This window comes from Eretmochelys imbricata, chromosome 10, assembly GCF_965152235.1.
Source record: "Eretmochelys imbricata isolate rEreImb1 chromosome 10, rEreImb1.hap1, whole genome shotgun sequence".
Lineage (NCBI taxonomy): Eukaryota > Metazoa > Chordata > Testudines > Cheloniidae > Eretmochelys > Eretmochelys imbricata.
The window spans coordinates 80,645,060-80,661,034 of record NC_135581.1 but is presented as its reverse complement, the minus strand read 5'-3'; the positions used below and the strand labels follow the sequence as shown (position 1 = coordinate 80,661,034).

The window sequence follows — 15,975 nt, the reverse complement described above, 5'->3', positions numbered from 1 at the left end:
TACTTCCTCACCGAGGTTGGATTCCAATAATTTAAACGTACATTCTATTCTAACCCTCTTATAAACCTTATATTAATCTTCTTGTAATCGTCTCTGTTCAACTGCTTGGATTTCAAGTAGTGGTAACAAGATTTAAAAAAAAAAAATATTACACACACACACAGACTATTATTACACACACATACATATTATACACCCCCCACACATAAAATGGGCATACTCATACACACTGACATAAATATATACACATCAAATACACTCGCAGAATCTAGCCCCAATTCTGCAGCCAGATCCAAACAAGGTGGACCTATGTGCCTGCACAGAGCCCTACTGAAGTCAACGTGGCTCTCTACCTGCATGGATCCTATTACACTCCTCCCATGATCTCAGTGCTGTCACATAAATGAACCACCACAATCCTATCAAAATGGACTGCTAATCCCACTCTAACAAATAAATACACCAATGATCATCATAAAATAAGACCCCCTCAGTGCGGAGATTATAATGTTGACACTCTGTGACATGAAATAGAAGTAGGTAAGATTATGTTGCATACTGTATATTCTATCTGTAGATAGACTTCTAATTGTTTCCTGTAACTGATCAAAAGTAGTGCAGATCTTTCCCTTCCAGGGATGCTGGCCAGAATACATGATAAAGAGCTTGATGCAGCTCTGACCAACAATTTGCAGAGATTAGAGTATGGTGGACGGGTCTAATGACTGCTTTCTCATGGCATTATGAATTGAAAGTAATAGCTTGTGTCTTTGCCTTCTTTAAAAGTGAACAGTAGTTGTGTGCAGATGGATGAAAACCAACTATGAGAGAACCTAATTTTGTTTATCATTAACTTTGGCTTTGTTTGGCAGATGTTTTCTGGGTATCACAGGAGCTTGCTTAATTTGTCTTTGTAATGTAAAGTATAGAACTTCAATTAACAAGATGATTAAATGCTCAGATGTCTGGGGCAAAAAGAAAGCTCATTTTCTTAAAAGGGTGGGCTCCTTCAATAATTTGGTCATGTCCTCCGTGTTCCAAGATCATAGTAATACAATGAGTGTATTTGTAATCTCTCCTCCTGATACCAAAACACAAAATCACCATCATGTATCTCCATCACGTCACAGCTTCAAGGACACAGAGTCTATTTCACATAACCCTTATTTCCACTGTATAGATTCAGTTTGCCTGTAACACTCTTAATGATTTCTCACCAACCTCACCAGTAGGTGAGACAAAAGACTGATTTAAAACTATCCATGCAGTCGGAAGAACCTCAGTGCTCTTTCAACCAACATTTTAAAATACATTATTTTCTAATACAAATTTTGGGAAGACTCAAGTATTGTCTGTTTGTAGCAATCTATTAAACTGTAAACAGCTCTCTACTGCTGGGTGACCATTCTCAATTTAAGTAGGCCTGGAGTGTCACCAGCATGTCTCCATTATGAATGTCTAAGAAGAAGAGTACAGCAGCCATAGGCTGCACAATAATCCTATTCATTATGTTTAATTGTCTTCTGAAAATGTGTCAGCAGATACATCTACCTAGTTATTACGTCTGCATTGCATTCTAATGAGCTAAACAGCAGGTACAATTAAATATGCAAAATATGCTGACATTTTGCATTACAAATTAATCTGTTTACAGCAGGAATGCATTTAAAGGAAAATTGCAGTGAAACATGAAGTCCCTACATCTAATTGCAGAGTAAAGCCAATGGCTCCAAAACAGTTGTAGATATTTTAAAAAGGATAATTAACAATAAAACAAGCACAGTAACTATCTTGACAAGGTCAGACTGAATTCTTGGGAGAGGTCCCTAGTTCAGAGTCTGTGAGCAATATGGTGTACAGATGATTGTAACTGGCCAGCCAGCCACCTGTTACTGATGCACCTTAAGTTCACAATACTCCTTTCCCCACTTTCCTCATATCTGACACCTGCACAATACAACCTGAGAGAAGGGACACAGAGCAGCAGCTGGGAGGATGTGTGAGATATCCAAGAGTCATGCTAGGGAAAGTGTGGTCCACATGATTACGTGAGGATCTAAGAGTTCTGGAGGCTCTCAGGTCATTAGTGTCTCAATCTAACCGCATATTTTTACCAAACACAGTACAGCCTTGGGAGCCAGAGCCAAGGTTCCACCCCGTCCACACCGTGCTTCATTCATCTGCGTGAGAGTAGGATGTAGGGTGCTGCACAGTCCATTTCCCCCTTCCATGTTGCTACCTGTGATGTGGCCCTACAGAATGTTAAATATTAACAGCTGTAATTAAGCACTTGACCCTGAAGTCTTTCTGCTGGTAAAACTCAAAAAATCAGGGATTTGTCTGTCTCGGTGCTGAACAATCATGCCCTAAGTAGGTTAAAGACTGTTGTAGTCAAACTAGACAACTATTTCCCTTCAAAGTGGTTATTTTAAGACTACAATAAATGGAATATTTAGACAAATAATTGCCATTAAGCTCACTGGCCCAGAGATCTCCCAGGAACAAAAAGGGGATAATCATGGGAGAGAATTTCATTTAATGAGGTATCACATATTCGAAATGGGAGAGGGGGGAACTCACACAATCAGTAAATTATTCTTTTTATTTTTTAAACCACTTCAGTTCATAGGTTAACATTTGTTTTTAGAAAAACAAATGTGCATAAATAATGTTATCCTGCACCATCTGCTTGTCATTAATATTACGGTTTAGAAGTGGAAGAATTTAAACAATAGCCAAAAGGGGTCCTAAGAACATAAGAACAGCCACACTGGGTCAGACCAATGGACCATCATCTAGCCTAGATCCTGTCTTCCGACAGTGGCCAATGCCAGGTGCCCCAGAGGGAATGAACAGAACAGGTAATCATCAAGTGATCCATCCCGTCACCCATTCCCAGCTGCTGGCTAACAGAGGCAAGGGATGCCATTGATGGGCCTATCCTCCAGGAACTTATCTAGTTCTTTTTTGAACCCTGTTATAGTCCCATCTCTAGTGCTTGCTTAATACATATGATTTGTACGAAGCATCATTATGGAGGATGAAGACGTTCTATTTATGCTGCAGCTACCTAAGCTGTTTCACCTTTCTGTAGACAAATGAGACACACGTGCTCTTACTTACCAGTTAACAGAACTGTCAGGGGGTCAGGAATCTGAATACTGAACATTTAGTCATCTTATTCAAAAGTAAATTAGTATTAAATCAAAAGTAGATTAATTATTTTGAATAAAATGGATCTGTAAAAAACAGTATCTTGTCTTTTATTGCCTTTGACAAATACAATACTCTAAAGGAAGATGAGCAGTGCAAACACACTTTTTAGCTATGGACAGCTCTGAGTACATTACTTATAACAACAATGAAGCAGATGAAACAAAAATATTCTTTCTGCGCTGACCTTAGCCTACTTCATTCAGAGACCATGTTTTTTTCCTAAACTTGAGTGGCATGTGAGCGTGCATATTGATACTTGATATATCTGTTAGGCATCAGTGTACATGGTGAAAGAGCCATTTAATTGATCTAAGCTAGCAAAAGAAAAAACCGCACATTATCCAACATGCACATGATCCTAAACTGGGTAGTAGCCTCTATTCTACAAGTCTTGCTGGTTTTTTTGGCAATGTCGAGCCAAAATTCATGTAACTGCTGGACGATGCAGTCTGTCATTATGCATAGTGTTAGTGCTCTGCACTAGTGACAGGGACTGGCAACCAACATTTAGGGTTTGGTGTTATTCAGTTTCCAAATGTAGGTAAGGAACTAAACAAATTTTTATTTTAATATTTGTTATGAATAACTGTACATATTGCCTGGAAAGGGTGAGCTCTGGAGTCAGGATACACTTCGCTTGCCCCTGGAGACTTGGTACGCACGCACACACAGTCTCTAGGCTCATATATCCAGAAAGTGGAAGATTGAGTTCAGATCTAAACTTGTAAAGTCAGATTTTACTGCCCAATTTATTTACATGTGCTATTTGCTAAAATGTTGCACCATTAGATGTATCTACTGGTAAATTGAGGCACAAGCAAGTTAAGAAACTTGTGCACACTCATTCTGAGTCAGTAGGAGAATCAGAAACAAAAACCAGGAATCTTATTACTGGTCTCCTCTTTTTACCACTGCAGTATTCTGGGTAAGACTTTCAAATGGACTTAAGTCCCATTTTCAAAAGTTGCTAAGTCACTTAGGCACCGCTGAAAATTTTATCTAATGTATCCAGATTAAGGATTTGGAATGAGTGCTCAAATTGGAAGGTCTTGCTCACCTTCTAGATAACATTATAATACTACAGTAGAAGGGATATAGCAATCAGACATATATGTTGTCTGTACAGATAAAAACACATACATGAAATATATATACACAAAAACATACTCTTGTAATATTTTATTGTGTGCACTTCTCCTTAATGAGCATGCTTTATCAGAGAAAAAAGAAATACCATTTGGATATAATGTATACGCATTATACTTTATTCTTGAACTTAGCGGACTTGGCTTCCTCTTTCTGCAAACTTTGACTTTGTGCAAAATTAGACCAGTTTGATTGCTAATTCTGTGTTAAAGCTAAGTTCATTTCTCATTACCCTTCCATTTCTATTCTTTATCCTGAGGGGAAGACAGAGCAGTTATCGTTGGGCCATTCTCACATCTTCCAAAGCAGTGGTATAGGTGTTAATCTTTTGTTTACGTTTGATGTGGGTAAGGACGACTATGACTACAGCTTTAGGTTTATTAATATGCAGAACTACCACCTCATTAATCACAAGGTATGTTTTGAAGTTAAGCTGCAATATTTGTTGAAATGTCTGATCTGGAATAAAAGACTTTCTCCTTATTTGTTTCCTTTGCTTTTATCCACCCTCTAGTCAGAAACTGCCATGTTTGCTGCACTGTATTATACAACTTTTTCACGAGGACCACTTCTCCACCTTGATTATCACCACTGTGGAATTTTTTGACTCCTTAGTCCATAAGAGCTTTCTATGCAGTACTTTTTACACATAATAGCAAAGAAGTCAAGGTTACATTTTCTTCCATTTGCCTAATGCATTAAATCCTATATATAGCTACACATGACCAGTGAAAAATAAATATGCATTTTGATTTGCACTTCATTACTCTGTGAGCATCTGCACAGACATAGGACGCCCACATGCACGTACGTGTTTATTTAAAACCAAAGTCCCTTGAGCGAACACTGCTGGACCCTGTGATGTTACTTAGCCTCCCATGTGATGTTTTATAGCTTAGTTTTCAGTTTGAGCAAACTAGGAACAGGTGTAGCACAGAAAAAACAAACTGAGAAGTTAGGATTGCAAATCTGATTAACAATAACAAGAGCTGAAAATTCACAAATTCTAAGAACCGGGCTGGAATTTTATTATTTCTATTGCACCTCGAAGCCAGGGTTCCATTTCCTGAGCACATACAAACATATCAACAAAGAGATGGGCCCTGCCCAAAAGAGTTTACAATGTGAATTCAAAGTTCCTGTTTAAAGCAGAAATTCTGAATTTAGACTACTCATTTCTCCCCAAGTTGATACTTTCTCTTATTCGCCTTTTAATCACAAATAATGTCTGCTATTGTATCCTCCAACTGTGCACCAGGACTGAGTGAGCAGATGGGTTAAATTAAGCAGTATTGTTAGCAACATTAAGATCTGTAGCTGTTACTTTCAGACACTTTGGTACCCTTATAAATGCAGAGTTTTCTTCTTCTTTGCCAAAATACTTACTTAACCCTTTCCTTGTTCTCTAACAGGTATATCCTCAGCATCTGCCATAGTTTGGCAAGTGATTCTCTGTTTTTGAAAGAGCTGGTACATATGGATCAATTTAGCCATATCATCTACATTACTAAGAAAATCTAAAAGTCACAAATAGGTGAAAATTTAAAAGAAGCAAAAATTTACTTGAGGAATAAGGATAGGGCTTTATACTGAGAATGGTTTCAACTTTGCTTACGTAGATTTTAAAAGTTACACTTCTTTGTCCTTTAAAATAGTAGTGTAGGGGTAATGAGCCAAATATTTATGTGCCTAAAGATGCAGGTGAGTACCTAGTCAGATGATCAAAAGTGCCTAATTAGGTTAGGTTTCTAACTCCTATTGAATTCAATGGGAGTTAAGTGCCTAACTTGCTTAGGCACTTCTGAAAATCCCACTAGGCACCTATCTGTATCTTTAGGCACCTAAATACTTCGGAAAATCTGGTTCGGTCTGTCTACCTTTTTGTTTGGGTTGGGGAGAAACAGAGAGAAGAGGAAGGCAATAAAAATCCACAACCAGAGAATGTGAAAGGCTACTGAGTAAAATTAATCCCTGGCATAACTCCACTGATGTCAGCAGCATCACAGGGCTTAGTGTGGCCCACTGTCTTTGTAAAAAGCTGCACTGAACCAGAAAGTATGATATTCACTTAGAAAACAAAAGAACAAATCTGTCACTCACCTCTGTGTAAAATCTTTAAACTCCATAAATAGGTAAGGCCTTTAACAACCTGCATACAAGAGAAACAATACATAATAAAAATTTCTAATGGGGAACTATACGCATTTCAGTTGGATTTTATTCTTAACGATTTGGGTTGCAAGTGCAAGAAGCAAGATTGAAAAATAGGTCTATTCCAGTTTACCCCATGTTTTTATGGTTGTTTTAGCTGCATTGTCCAGTAGTCACCCTGAATATCAAGTCCAACTTTATCTCTTGGTTTATTAAGAATACTTTCATTAATTCCTGAGTGTTATTAATTTCACATGAAGAAGTTCATTACAGTTTTAGCTGAAATAAATATGGGTAATGTCTAAAATAGACAGCTTAGTCTTCAGAGAATATATTTAGGGGCCAAATTTGGTCCAAATAGCAAATGTAGATCTTTCCCCAATCTTGTAAATCAAGTTCTGTTTGTTTATTTGTTTGTTTTAAAGTAAGAGGATGAAAATTTTCCCCAGACAACTATTCTAAGCAGAGGACTGAGTGCATGCCCTGACTGTGGATTTAACCCACTTGCAATTGTATTCCTTTTGGGGCAATTATCTCTTTCCGTTAAAGTAACATGCAGCATTTTTTACTGTAAAAGGCCATTTTCAGGCCTATGCATTTCCAAAGTTGCTCCAGCTATTTTAAGGAGAGATATCAGTGGTTCGAACTATTAACAATACATCATCAACAAATAAGCTTATTTTCTGTTCATTTGTCTCCACTCCCACAACTTGACATTGGTTAAAGCTTATTGAGCAAAAACCTACATGTAAATGGCATAAAAATGGTGGTAGAATACGTAGCCTTGCTTTGTCTTCCTTTTTAAATTAAAGTTGTTGGCACATGATATTAACATTCTACAACATTGAGTGTCTATAATATAAACTTCATGTCAGTTTTAGAAATTAGAATCAAATCCTCTCGAGACGAAAACCTGCTGTGGAAGACCCTGTGCAAGGGCTCAGTCTTGCAAGGTGGTGAGTAGAGCGGAGTCTGATTTGAACCCAAACACGTTTTTTCAATATTTTTGTCAAATCAGAAAACTCAAAAAATAAAAAACCCTGAGCCAACTCAAGACCTTTTGGCTGACTTGAAGCAACTCTCTCACCCCCACCCCGTTTTTCAATTTGGCTTTACTCAAACATTTTCTGAGATATGACATGAGTTTCAATCAACATTCCATAGGGCATTGTGCATACACCAAGCCTATATTCCTCAAACTGACACCTCACGATGCTTCCATACATGGAATATTTACATATCTTTATTTCAAATCTAGCAGCAAGATAACCATTAGTTCTGAGATGCACCAAGCATTACCATTTATTTTCTATCCTATTTCTTTCTTTCCTAGGATTACATTCAGAATAGTCTATGACTATACAGACTGTATACAGACTATATGACTGTTCAATCAACGGCACAGGAACGCAATCCCGTACTACAGGTTACCTAGAAATAGGCTCTTCTCCCTAGTTTTTGTAAAGCTATCCCAATAAATAACAAAGTAATTAAAACCCCCCAAATAACGTAACTTCTTGCCTTCTGCCACCACCAAGGTTTTTTCCTGATCTGCTTTTTCCAGCAGCCCGAGATCTATAAGATCATCTAATAAATCTGATTCTAGTTTTGCACACCCCTTCTCCAGAACATTTCTGCTGTGTCAGCCAATTATTTTTATTGCAAAATTTTTCCTACAAAATTTGCTGTCGACAATGACATTCCACTCATTTTCCTGACTGAGGTAGGTCTTTTTGTCCAGTACATTCCTGAACAACAGGCCATTTTAGATGGACTGGAAAGTGACAGGAGTTCCTCATGCAGAAGAATGAAAATTCTTTTTGGCAATTAAGGAGGTTGAAATAAAATTAAATTGTTTCTGTTAAAGTGAATGACTTAAACTTTACAAAAGTCAAAATTGTTACATGGCATGTAAAGGCATAAGATTATATTAATTTTCAGTCTTCCTATTGGATTAGAAGATCGTTCTGAAATCTCATTCATTCAGTAAGCAAAATAATGTAAGTGGAACCTGAACCTCTTTTGTATACTGAATAATGATTTTGGATCCTTACTAAATTGCTCTAGTCTAGATGGCACCTTCCGAGTGCTAAACTTGCATCCCTAGTTCCAAGTGCCTCATGGCCTCAGATGGTAATTACCATCACAAAGAGCCTTAATCATAGTCCATATATCCCCCTCAGTGTGGCCTTGTTCACTTTAGCCTTTCAAAAAGCAAAACAGTAGAATTCTATTTACACATTGTTTCAAAAATTGCTAGAATTATAGCAATACTAAAAAAAATAAGGAATGGCATTTCAGTCATTCTTTCACTTCCCCAACAAAAATAGTTTTGGATACAGTAAGCTATTCTCTTCATTAAACATATATTCAGACAATTTAAAACCTTGAAAAATACCTTAAACAAGTTCCATAATGAATTTTGAACATTTATCATGTACAGGAATAAAGCAAACATTTGCTAGGGAAAATAATCAACAGCTGTGAGTTATTATACATCTCTTTATTAAAGCACACACACCACATAAGTGGTTATAAAAAGCTTGCTATTAAACAAACGATCACATTCAGATTATCTGTGCAACAGAGTACATGAAAATTCAAGGAGTTTTTTTATGTAAGCTATGTTTGAAAGCTACAGAATAAAGAAAATGAGCATAAATTATTGTCATTCATTGAAACACTAAAACATACATTAAAGGAGATGCCCTTTTCCTATTAAGGATGAACATTTTGATTATTAAGCATTATTCTAAAAAGATGCCAGCATAGAGTATCTTTTGATTGAACATCTAGGAGGTATTATTGGTATTCAGTAAAGTAGGTTTTGCAACAATGACTTGACAAAGCCTTGACACAAAAAGTACTTCTACCTGCTGTCAATCACTCACTCTCTTGACAGTTCAAGTGCACATCCATTCAGGGAGAACTTCAATCAACATTAGCACTAAAAATACAGTGCACAATGTCACTAATTCAGAAATGGAAGTGGAGATAAATGTGTGAAGTGGCAAGCAAAGGTAGAATAGTATCAACCACAGAGATGCCTGAAAGCATACACACTGTAGTAGAAAATTGTTTAGCAAGATGGAGTAAGCCTTCCTCTTTCAGGGTTCTCATATTTTCTTTTTCCCATGGAAAAACCACTAGCCATTCACTAAATAAAGTGAATAATACAGTAAACAGAAAAAGGTTCCCTTCTCATCAAGGCTGCGTTGGGCAGAATGATCCAGAATTTTGTGATGGCATCAGAGACAGCTCTCTCCTCCCGAGGCTCACTTCTGGCAGCTTCCGCCATTCTCTCTCACTGCTTTCCTTCAACTAAACACCATCGGTCTTCTCTATGAGACTCCTCTCTTTCTCTGAGTCTTTATTCGGATTCCTCCCACTACCCTGCCCCTTCTCCGCCACTCTCTCATCCACAGTAAATAACTAAAACTGAAAAAAGTCCAGTATTTGACAAGGCAGAACTTCTTTAGGAAAGAAAAGAATGGACTTGATAATGGACTCTTGCGGGATCAACTTGAGTCAAAGGAGTCTGGTGCTCCTCACTTCTCCCTGAACAGCGTAACATGATGTTTGGATGGTTGGGCGGCAGTAACAATGAAAGGAAACTGTAGACGGTATACAGAACAGTGCCAATAATCTTTTTACTTAATCTGTATATAAGTGCAAGGGTTTGGTATTTTCCAGTCTATTTCCCAGCGGACAAGTGTCCACACCAGAAAGGGTACCACTGCAACTGGCCTCAACTGGTAATACTTGGCAGTCTCAGCAGACTTATTCTCTCAGCCGTAGAGATGATTGTGCCAAGTCGGGGATTAGTCACATCGGAAGGAGACAGTATGTGTAAGGCTACACAGTTGCTACCCTAATGCACCTGTATTATGGATACCTATTAAGTATTTCTACCAAATACATCACTGTGATATCTGTGACCCTTACAAGAAAATAAGTTCCTATCCCTTCCCTTCTTACTCTGGCTCTGGATAGCACCTTTGACCCTGTGGAGCACGGGTGCCATGGAAGGTCCTGGTTCCCAAGAGACAATCCCCCAGTAGATTAAGACATGCACTTGAACGTGACTCACGTTCAATGGAGCGAGCAGAGCACAGGGGTAACATTCTTTTCTAATGGTAAAAAGAACAGGAGGACTTGTGGCACCTTAGAGACTAACCAATTTATTTGAGCATAAGCTTTTGTGAGCTACAGCTCACTTCATCGGATGCATACTGTGGAAAGTGTAGAAGATCTTTTTATACACACTAATCATGAAAAAATGGGTGTTTATCACTACAAAAGGTTTTCTCTCCCCCCACCCCACTCTCCTGCTGGTAACAGCTTATGTAAAGTGATCACTCTCCTTGCTTAGCAGACAGGCTACCGTGTCCTAGACTAGTTGGAGTTATTTCCAGGTGTATGGTGCGTCTGTCTGGAACCTTCCCTGGGCACTAAATTCACTCAAGATTTTTTTAAAAGAATAAATGCATGTCCCATCACGGCAGAACGGGTATAGCAAAGCCCAGGACTCAGGGCTTGTCTATGCTTAAAATGCTACAGCGACACCACTGCAGCTGTGCTACTGTAGTGCTTCAGTGTAGACACGACCGACGCCGAAGGGAGGGATTTTCCCATCGGCACCGGTAATCCACCTCCCCCAGAGGCAGCAGCTACATCAGTGGAAGAATTGGTCCATTGACCCAGCTCTGTCTACTTGGAGACTTAAGTCAGCTTAACTACACCACTCATGGGTGTGTATTTTTCATACCCCTGACCGACGTAATTAAACCAATCTAATTTTCTAGGGTAGACTAGGCCTTAGCCTTGATTGATGCAGTAAAGATCTACATACTGTGTTGGGTGCTCTTGGAAAGATTTCACTTAAGAAGAATCATTTACTAATTTTGAAAAAGCTTTTAATTAACTGAAGTGCACATCATGTGCATTTTTGTGCAGACTCTACAGCCTACTGAAATTGTCGGCTCTCAGGATTATAAAGGATAAATGCCCTGTGCATATAGTGCATGGAAGATGGAAAGAAGATTTATTGATTGAAAAAAAGCTCATGCTTCTCTCAGTACAGGAGTCTTAGATTTCGTTTAAGTAAAATATATAATCTTGGGACATTTGTGTATTGTCCTGTCCCAATCTCTAGCCCTTGCTTTTCCATTTCCCTCTCATGACATGGACAGGGATGTAAATACCAAGCTAGCAATCCCTGGGACCTTTGGACAACAACAGTAAACTCTCTGGGGCAAGGATGGTGAGCCTGTGTGTGCACGCGTGGGCATATTCAGTGACTGTACAATGGGGTCCTGGGACTCTAGGTGCTACCGTAATTCAAATAATACACAACAACAAGCGCCAGGGGCACTTTCAGGATACACGGCAGCAAAGAAGTTACTCAGCATGCAAGAGCTTTTGTTTCCCTCTCTCTGACTGTTCTCAAGCAAATGCAGAGAACTAGCAAGGGGGCAGAGATAGCTTCCAAACTCCACCCTCACTGCAGGATGTGTCTGTTGTGGCTTATGAGTAAGGAAATGTGATCAAACTGCTTCTTTGAATCTGCCTGTTCATTTGTCCACCTTCTATCCCACCACCAGTCCATGCAGTGACCATAGTGCAGGCAGGTGTAGGATCAACACATGTCAGGTGTCAACCATCTGAGGTGAGTAGCAGGGAGTGTTTGCCAACAACAACAGATTTGGTAAGAGGTCAGGCTGAACAATGAGCAGATCTGAAGCTACTTAGACAAAATGTCATCGGAAAAGGATGTTCATTATTCTGGGCAGAGAACAGAGAGAAAGCAGAGCTGTGAATTACAATGAACAGAGACTAAATAGCTGCCTGTGTTGGATTAAAGGATTTAAATTATCATCTTGATGTATAATGAATGTGAAAACCCAGCACTTAATTAAATGGCACATGATAGAATAACTTTGTTATGCTTTAAATTGCTTAAGTTATCAAAGTATTTCTTAGATTTAGCAATTGTTTAGCAGTATCCCTCACCCCCATGATGTTTGCCAAGATGTTCAATTAGCCTCGGTTCAGGCTTTGAAAGCAGATTATAGAATAAAAAAGTGACTCCATATTTTGCAAACACCATTACCAAAATCAAGGGAACAATGCTCTTGTACTCACTATCATGATGAAGCCCTCAGACGCTGCTGAGACACGCTGATGTGCTAGAGGGGGTTCTCAGGAGCCCCTTGTCAAAATTCTGCCACCAAACTGAAGGGAGGTTGGGGCTGATATCCCTGCCTAGGACAGGGTTCAGTCCCCACTCCCTTGGGATTAGAGCTAAATCACCCCTACTAGAGATGACTTGTGTGAAGGATCACAGAAATGGGTTGGGAATGCAACATGCCCCATAGGCATGTTTTTACCGGACTTTCTCTTCCAGGAGAGCAACTACAGTCTCCTGCTTGTTGCTTTAGGAAACAGATCAACAGTGGGGAAAAACTGTACTGTACAAGCGGTTTAACATACGATGCCACTGCACCTTGAGAACAGGCGTATGCAGCAGAACAAAGCAAGCCTTTGTTCGTTCCCATCAGGTTTAGTCACAACTTCCTGGCCCAAGGAGCAGATCTAAATGATTCACCTGCCTTTGTGCATAGAGAGGACCAGAAGAGCTGAAACACACAAGTCAGTCAGCAGCAGTTCAGCAGATGCACAAGACCAGCCACCATAATACGTCACTACGGTCCCATTGTCACATGGTCTTACTGCTGCTTATCAAGGCCGTAACAGTGCACAGAAAGGATGGGAACAACTACAATGGCCCAATGAGAGGACACCTGATACAATCAAATCTAAGACTGGATACGCACATGACACAACCATCAAAGACAAAAATACTTACAGCTACTGCTATTCTTCCTAGTACATGCTCTGGAATTTTTCTGTAAACATCCAAAGAACCACCTGTTGGGACAGACAGACAAAGTGTGATTAGTTAATATAAAATCAAATACTACCCTAGATTTAAAGGTTTTCTAGCCCTTTGGTTATTAATAAAAATGCCATAAACAACATAACAGTAATAGTGTCAGAAGTAACTGACCTTAAATAACATTCATTCTCTGAACAACCATAGGAGACAGAGCTCTCAACATCTCTTTTCTTCCCATGTTTGCAAAGATATTACTAACGTCTTTTCAGAATACATCCATATCGCAGGACAGAAAGCAAAAAACAGACTTTATTCTAGAGAACTGAACAAGGTTTGGTGCACCTTAATTTACTGCTTAGTAATCTAAAGACTTCAGAAGAATTACAACAGATTACGAAGTCAAAATCATCATTTACACCTGGTCACAAAAAGCCACGTACAACTAATGCTATCAAAAGCTATTGGTATCTAGCACAGTGAAACGTGCCCCTGAAATCAACCTTCCCCTGCAGATCAAACACATAAGGATTGACTGCACCTCAAAGTCACAACTCTGAACTAAGGGATGTCTGGAGATGCAACAGAGAGCTTCTAGGCACACAGAGAAAGCTTCTGCTAGTATATTCCTTTATTTACTACCTGCCCACAACTCAGTATGGCCAGCCACTATATGTGGAGAAGATGGAGAACACTGGTTCCTAATGGGATGCCAGGCATCCCCAGAAGACTAGGAAGGACAGTTTCCACTTGCCTATCTTTTATTAGATTATTTATTCTGGAGATTCATGCCCAATTAATGAAAAAACCCATTTAAAAATTATAAAGTTTGTTCAGAAAAACAAATTTAAAATTGAGGATGTAAAATAGATGAACAACATATAGGTGAGCCAGCTCTGATTTCCTGGCTTGTGAAGGCATAAATCAAAACATAAAACAGATGCAAAGAGGGATTTTCAGATTTGCTAGGTACTGCTTCCATCAAAGACAATGTGGTTTTACCAAAGAATCCAGCTTGAGCAGAGTTAGGCCAACACTGCGAAATTTTGAAAATCCCACACTTTCACTTGTTTATGGTTGAATTAAAAATCATAAAAGACATTCTGTAATGCAGGAGTCCAGAGAATAATCACAGGATTCTTAATCCATTCTGGACTCCTGTTCCATTTTTCACCTGTTAGTCGTGTGAGTAATAGTTACTCCAAAGAGCTGCTCCAGTTTCTTCATGTTCTCCATCTTTGGAAATACAGTATTTGTGCTGGTCTTCACTAACACTGCTCTATCTCATTTCCTTAAGGAGATAAGGTGGGTGAGGTAATATCTTGAATTCCACAGAGTGTATAAGCTAGAAAGCTTGTCTCTGTCACCAACAGAAGTTGGTCCAACAAAAGATATTACCTCACCCACCTCGTCTTGCTAATATCCTGGGACCAACACGGCCATAACATTGTTTTCTTAAAATCATTTCTATTTATGTGTTAAGTTTTGTTTTTAAATGTAGAGTGTCTATGTTCAAGGCATGAGACTGGACTTAAATTTTTAAAGTGAATTTAGCTGGGCTCTTACACAGTGTGATGAAAGGTAGCACAGCCTCACATGTCTATTCAACACTATAGAAGGTCAAGTGTCAGGACAGCCAGGTGACCAGCCTGGCTTGAGCTGGAGCAGGGGAAGGAGCAGTCTGTCAGAACTACCAGATAGCAGGGAGCATCCCCAACAGGGTGTCAACATTGAGCAGACTGCAGTGGCTGCTTTCATTAGGAACCTGTATACCTGCCTTGGTTAGACCCTTGCTTGTGGATTGGCTGATATCTCACAGGTAATTATCTCAAATGACACATCAGGCTCAGAGCACTCATCACAGAAAGGGAAGGCTGCTCACAGGCTCAGGTCATTCTTATTCATGTTCATGAGTCTACTGAGCAGTGTACATTTACCGCTGCAAAAAAATAGTCTATTCTCACACATCAGCAGCCAAGTCTTGTGCTTAAAAAGTGAATAGTTTGACTATAGACAGTGCAGTGGAAGAAAACAAAGCACACTGATCTTAGAATATCCAAACATTTTTGTTGTGCAAAGCACACAGTGGACAAAAATTGTGGTCAATGTTCAAAACTGGGAGCCTAAAGTTAGGCTTCTAAATCCACATGTAGGCACCTAAACAAACAGGGCCTGATCTTTAAAGGTGCTGAGAACCTGCAGCTTCCATTAACTTCAATTAAATTTGTGGGTACTCTGCACTTCCAAAGAGAAGACAGAGATAATAAAAACAATCCAACAATGTATTTCACCATCTTTATTTAGTAAAATAGCATTTTTATTACAGATGTAAAAGTGAAACGGCAAATAAGCCTCGTTTTATGTTCCCATTGATTTTGAAGATCAATTGGCATGTGCCAGGATGAGCCAGGTCAAGCAGTTCAAGCTCTGCACTTCAGTATTTGTAAACCACGATTCACGTAGTTTTCTTTGCTTTCAAGTCCATAAGAGGAGAACCAATACTACTGTGTGTGTGTTTTTACTCTGCATCCCCTTAATACATAAGTATCCCCAAACATACAGATGCA

The 15,975-nt window shown here is 39.1% G+C and overlaps 1 protein-coding gene across 6 annotated transcripts in view; it reads right to left on the bottom strand.

Moving 5' to 3' along the window:
* The window catches only part of MAP2K5 (mitogen-activated protein kinase kinase 5), a 210,527-nt gene that overhangs the window by 101,241 nt on the left and 93,311 nt on the right, over positions 1–15,975 (bottom strand). For all 6 annotated transcript variants that reach the window (XM_077827514.1, XM_077827516.1, XM_077827517.1 and 3 more), the window contains 2 exons: positions 13,382–13,443; positions 6,463–6,511 (listed from right to left, as the gene is read on the bottom strand). In XM_077827514.1, the coding sequence (XP_077683640.1) occupies positions 6,463–6,511; positions 13,382–13,443 (111 nt within the window). The remainder of the gene's footprint in view (positions 1–6,462; positions 6,512–13,381; positions 13,444–15,975) is intronic.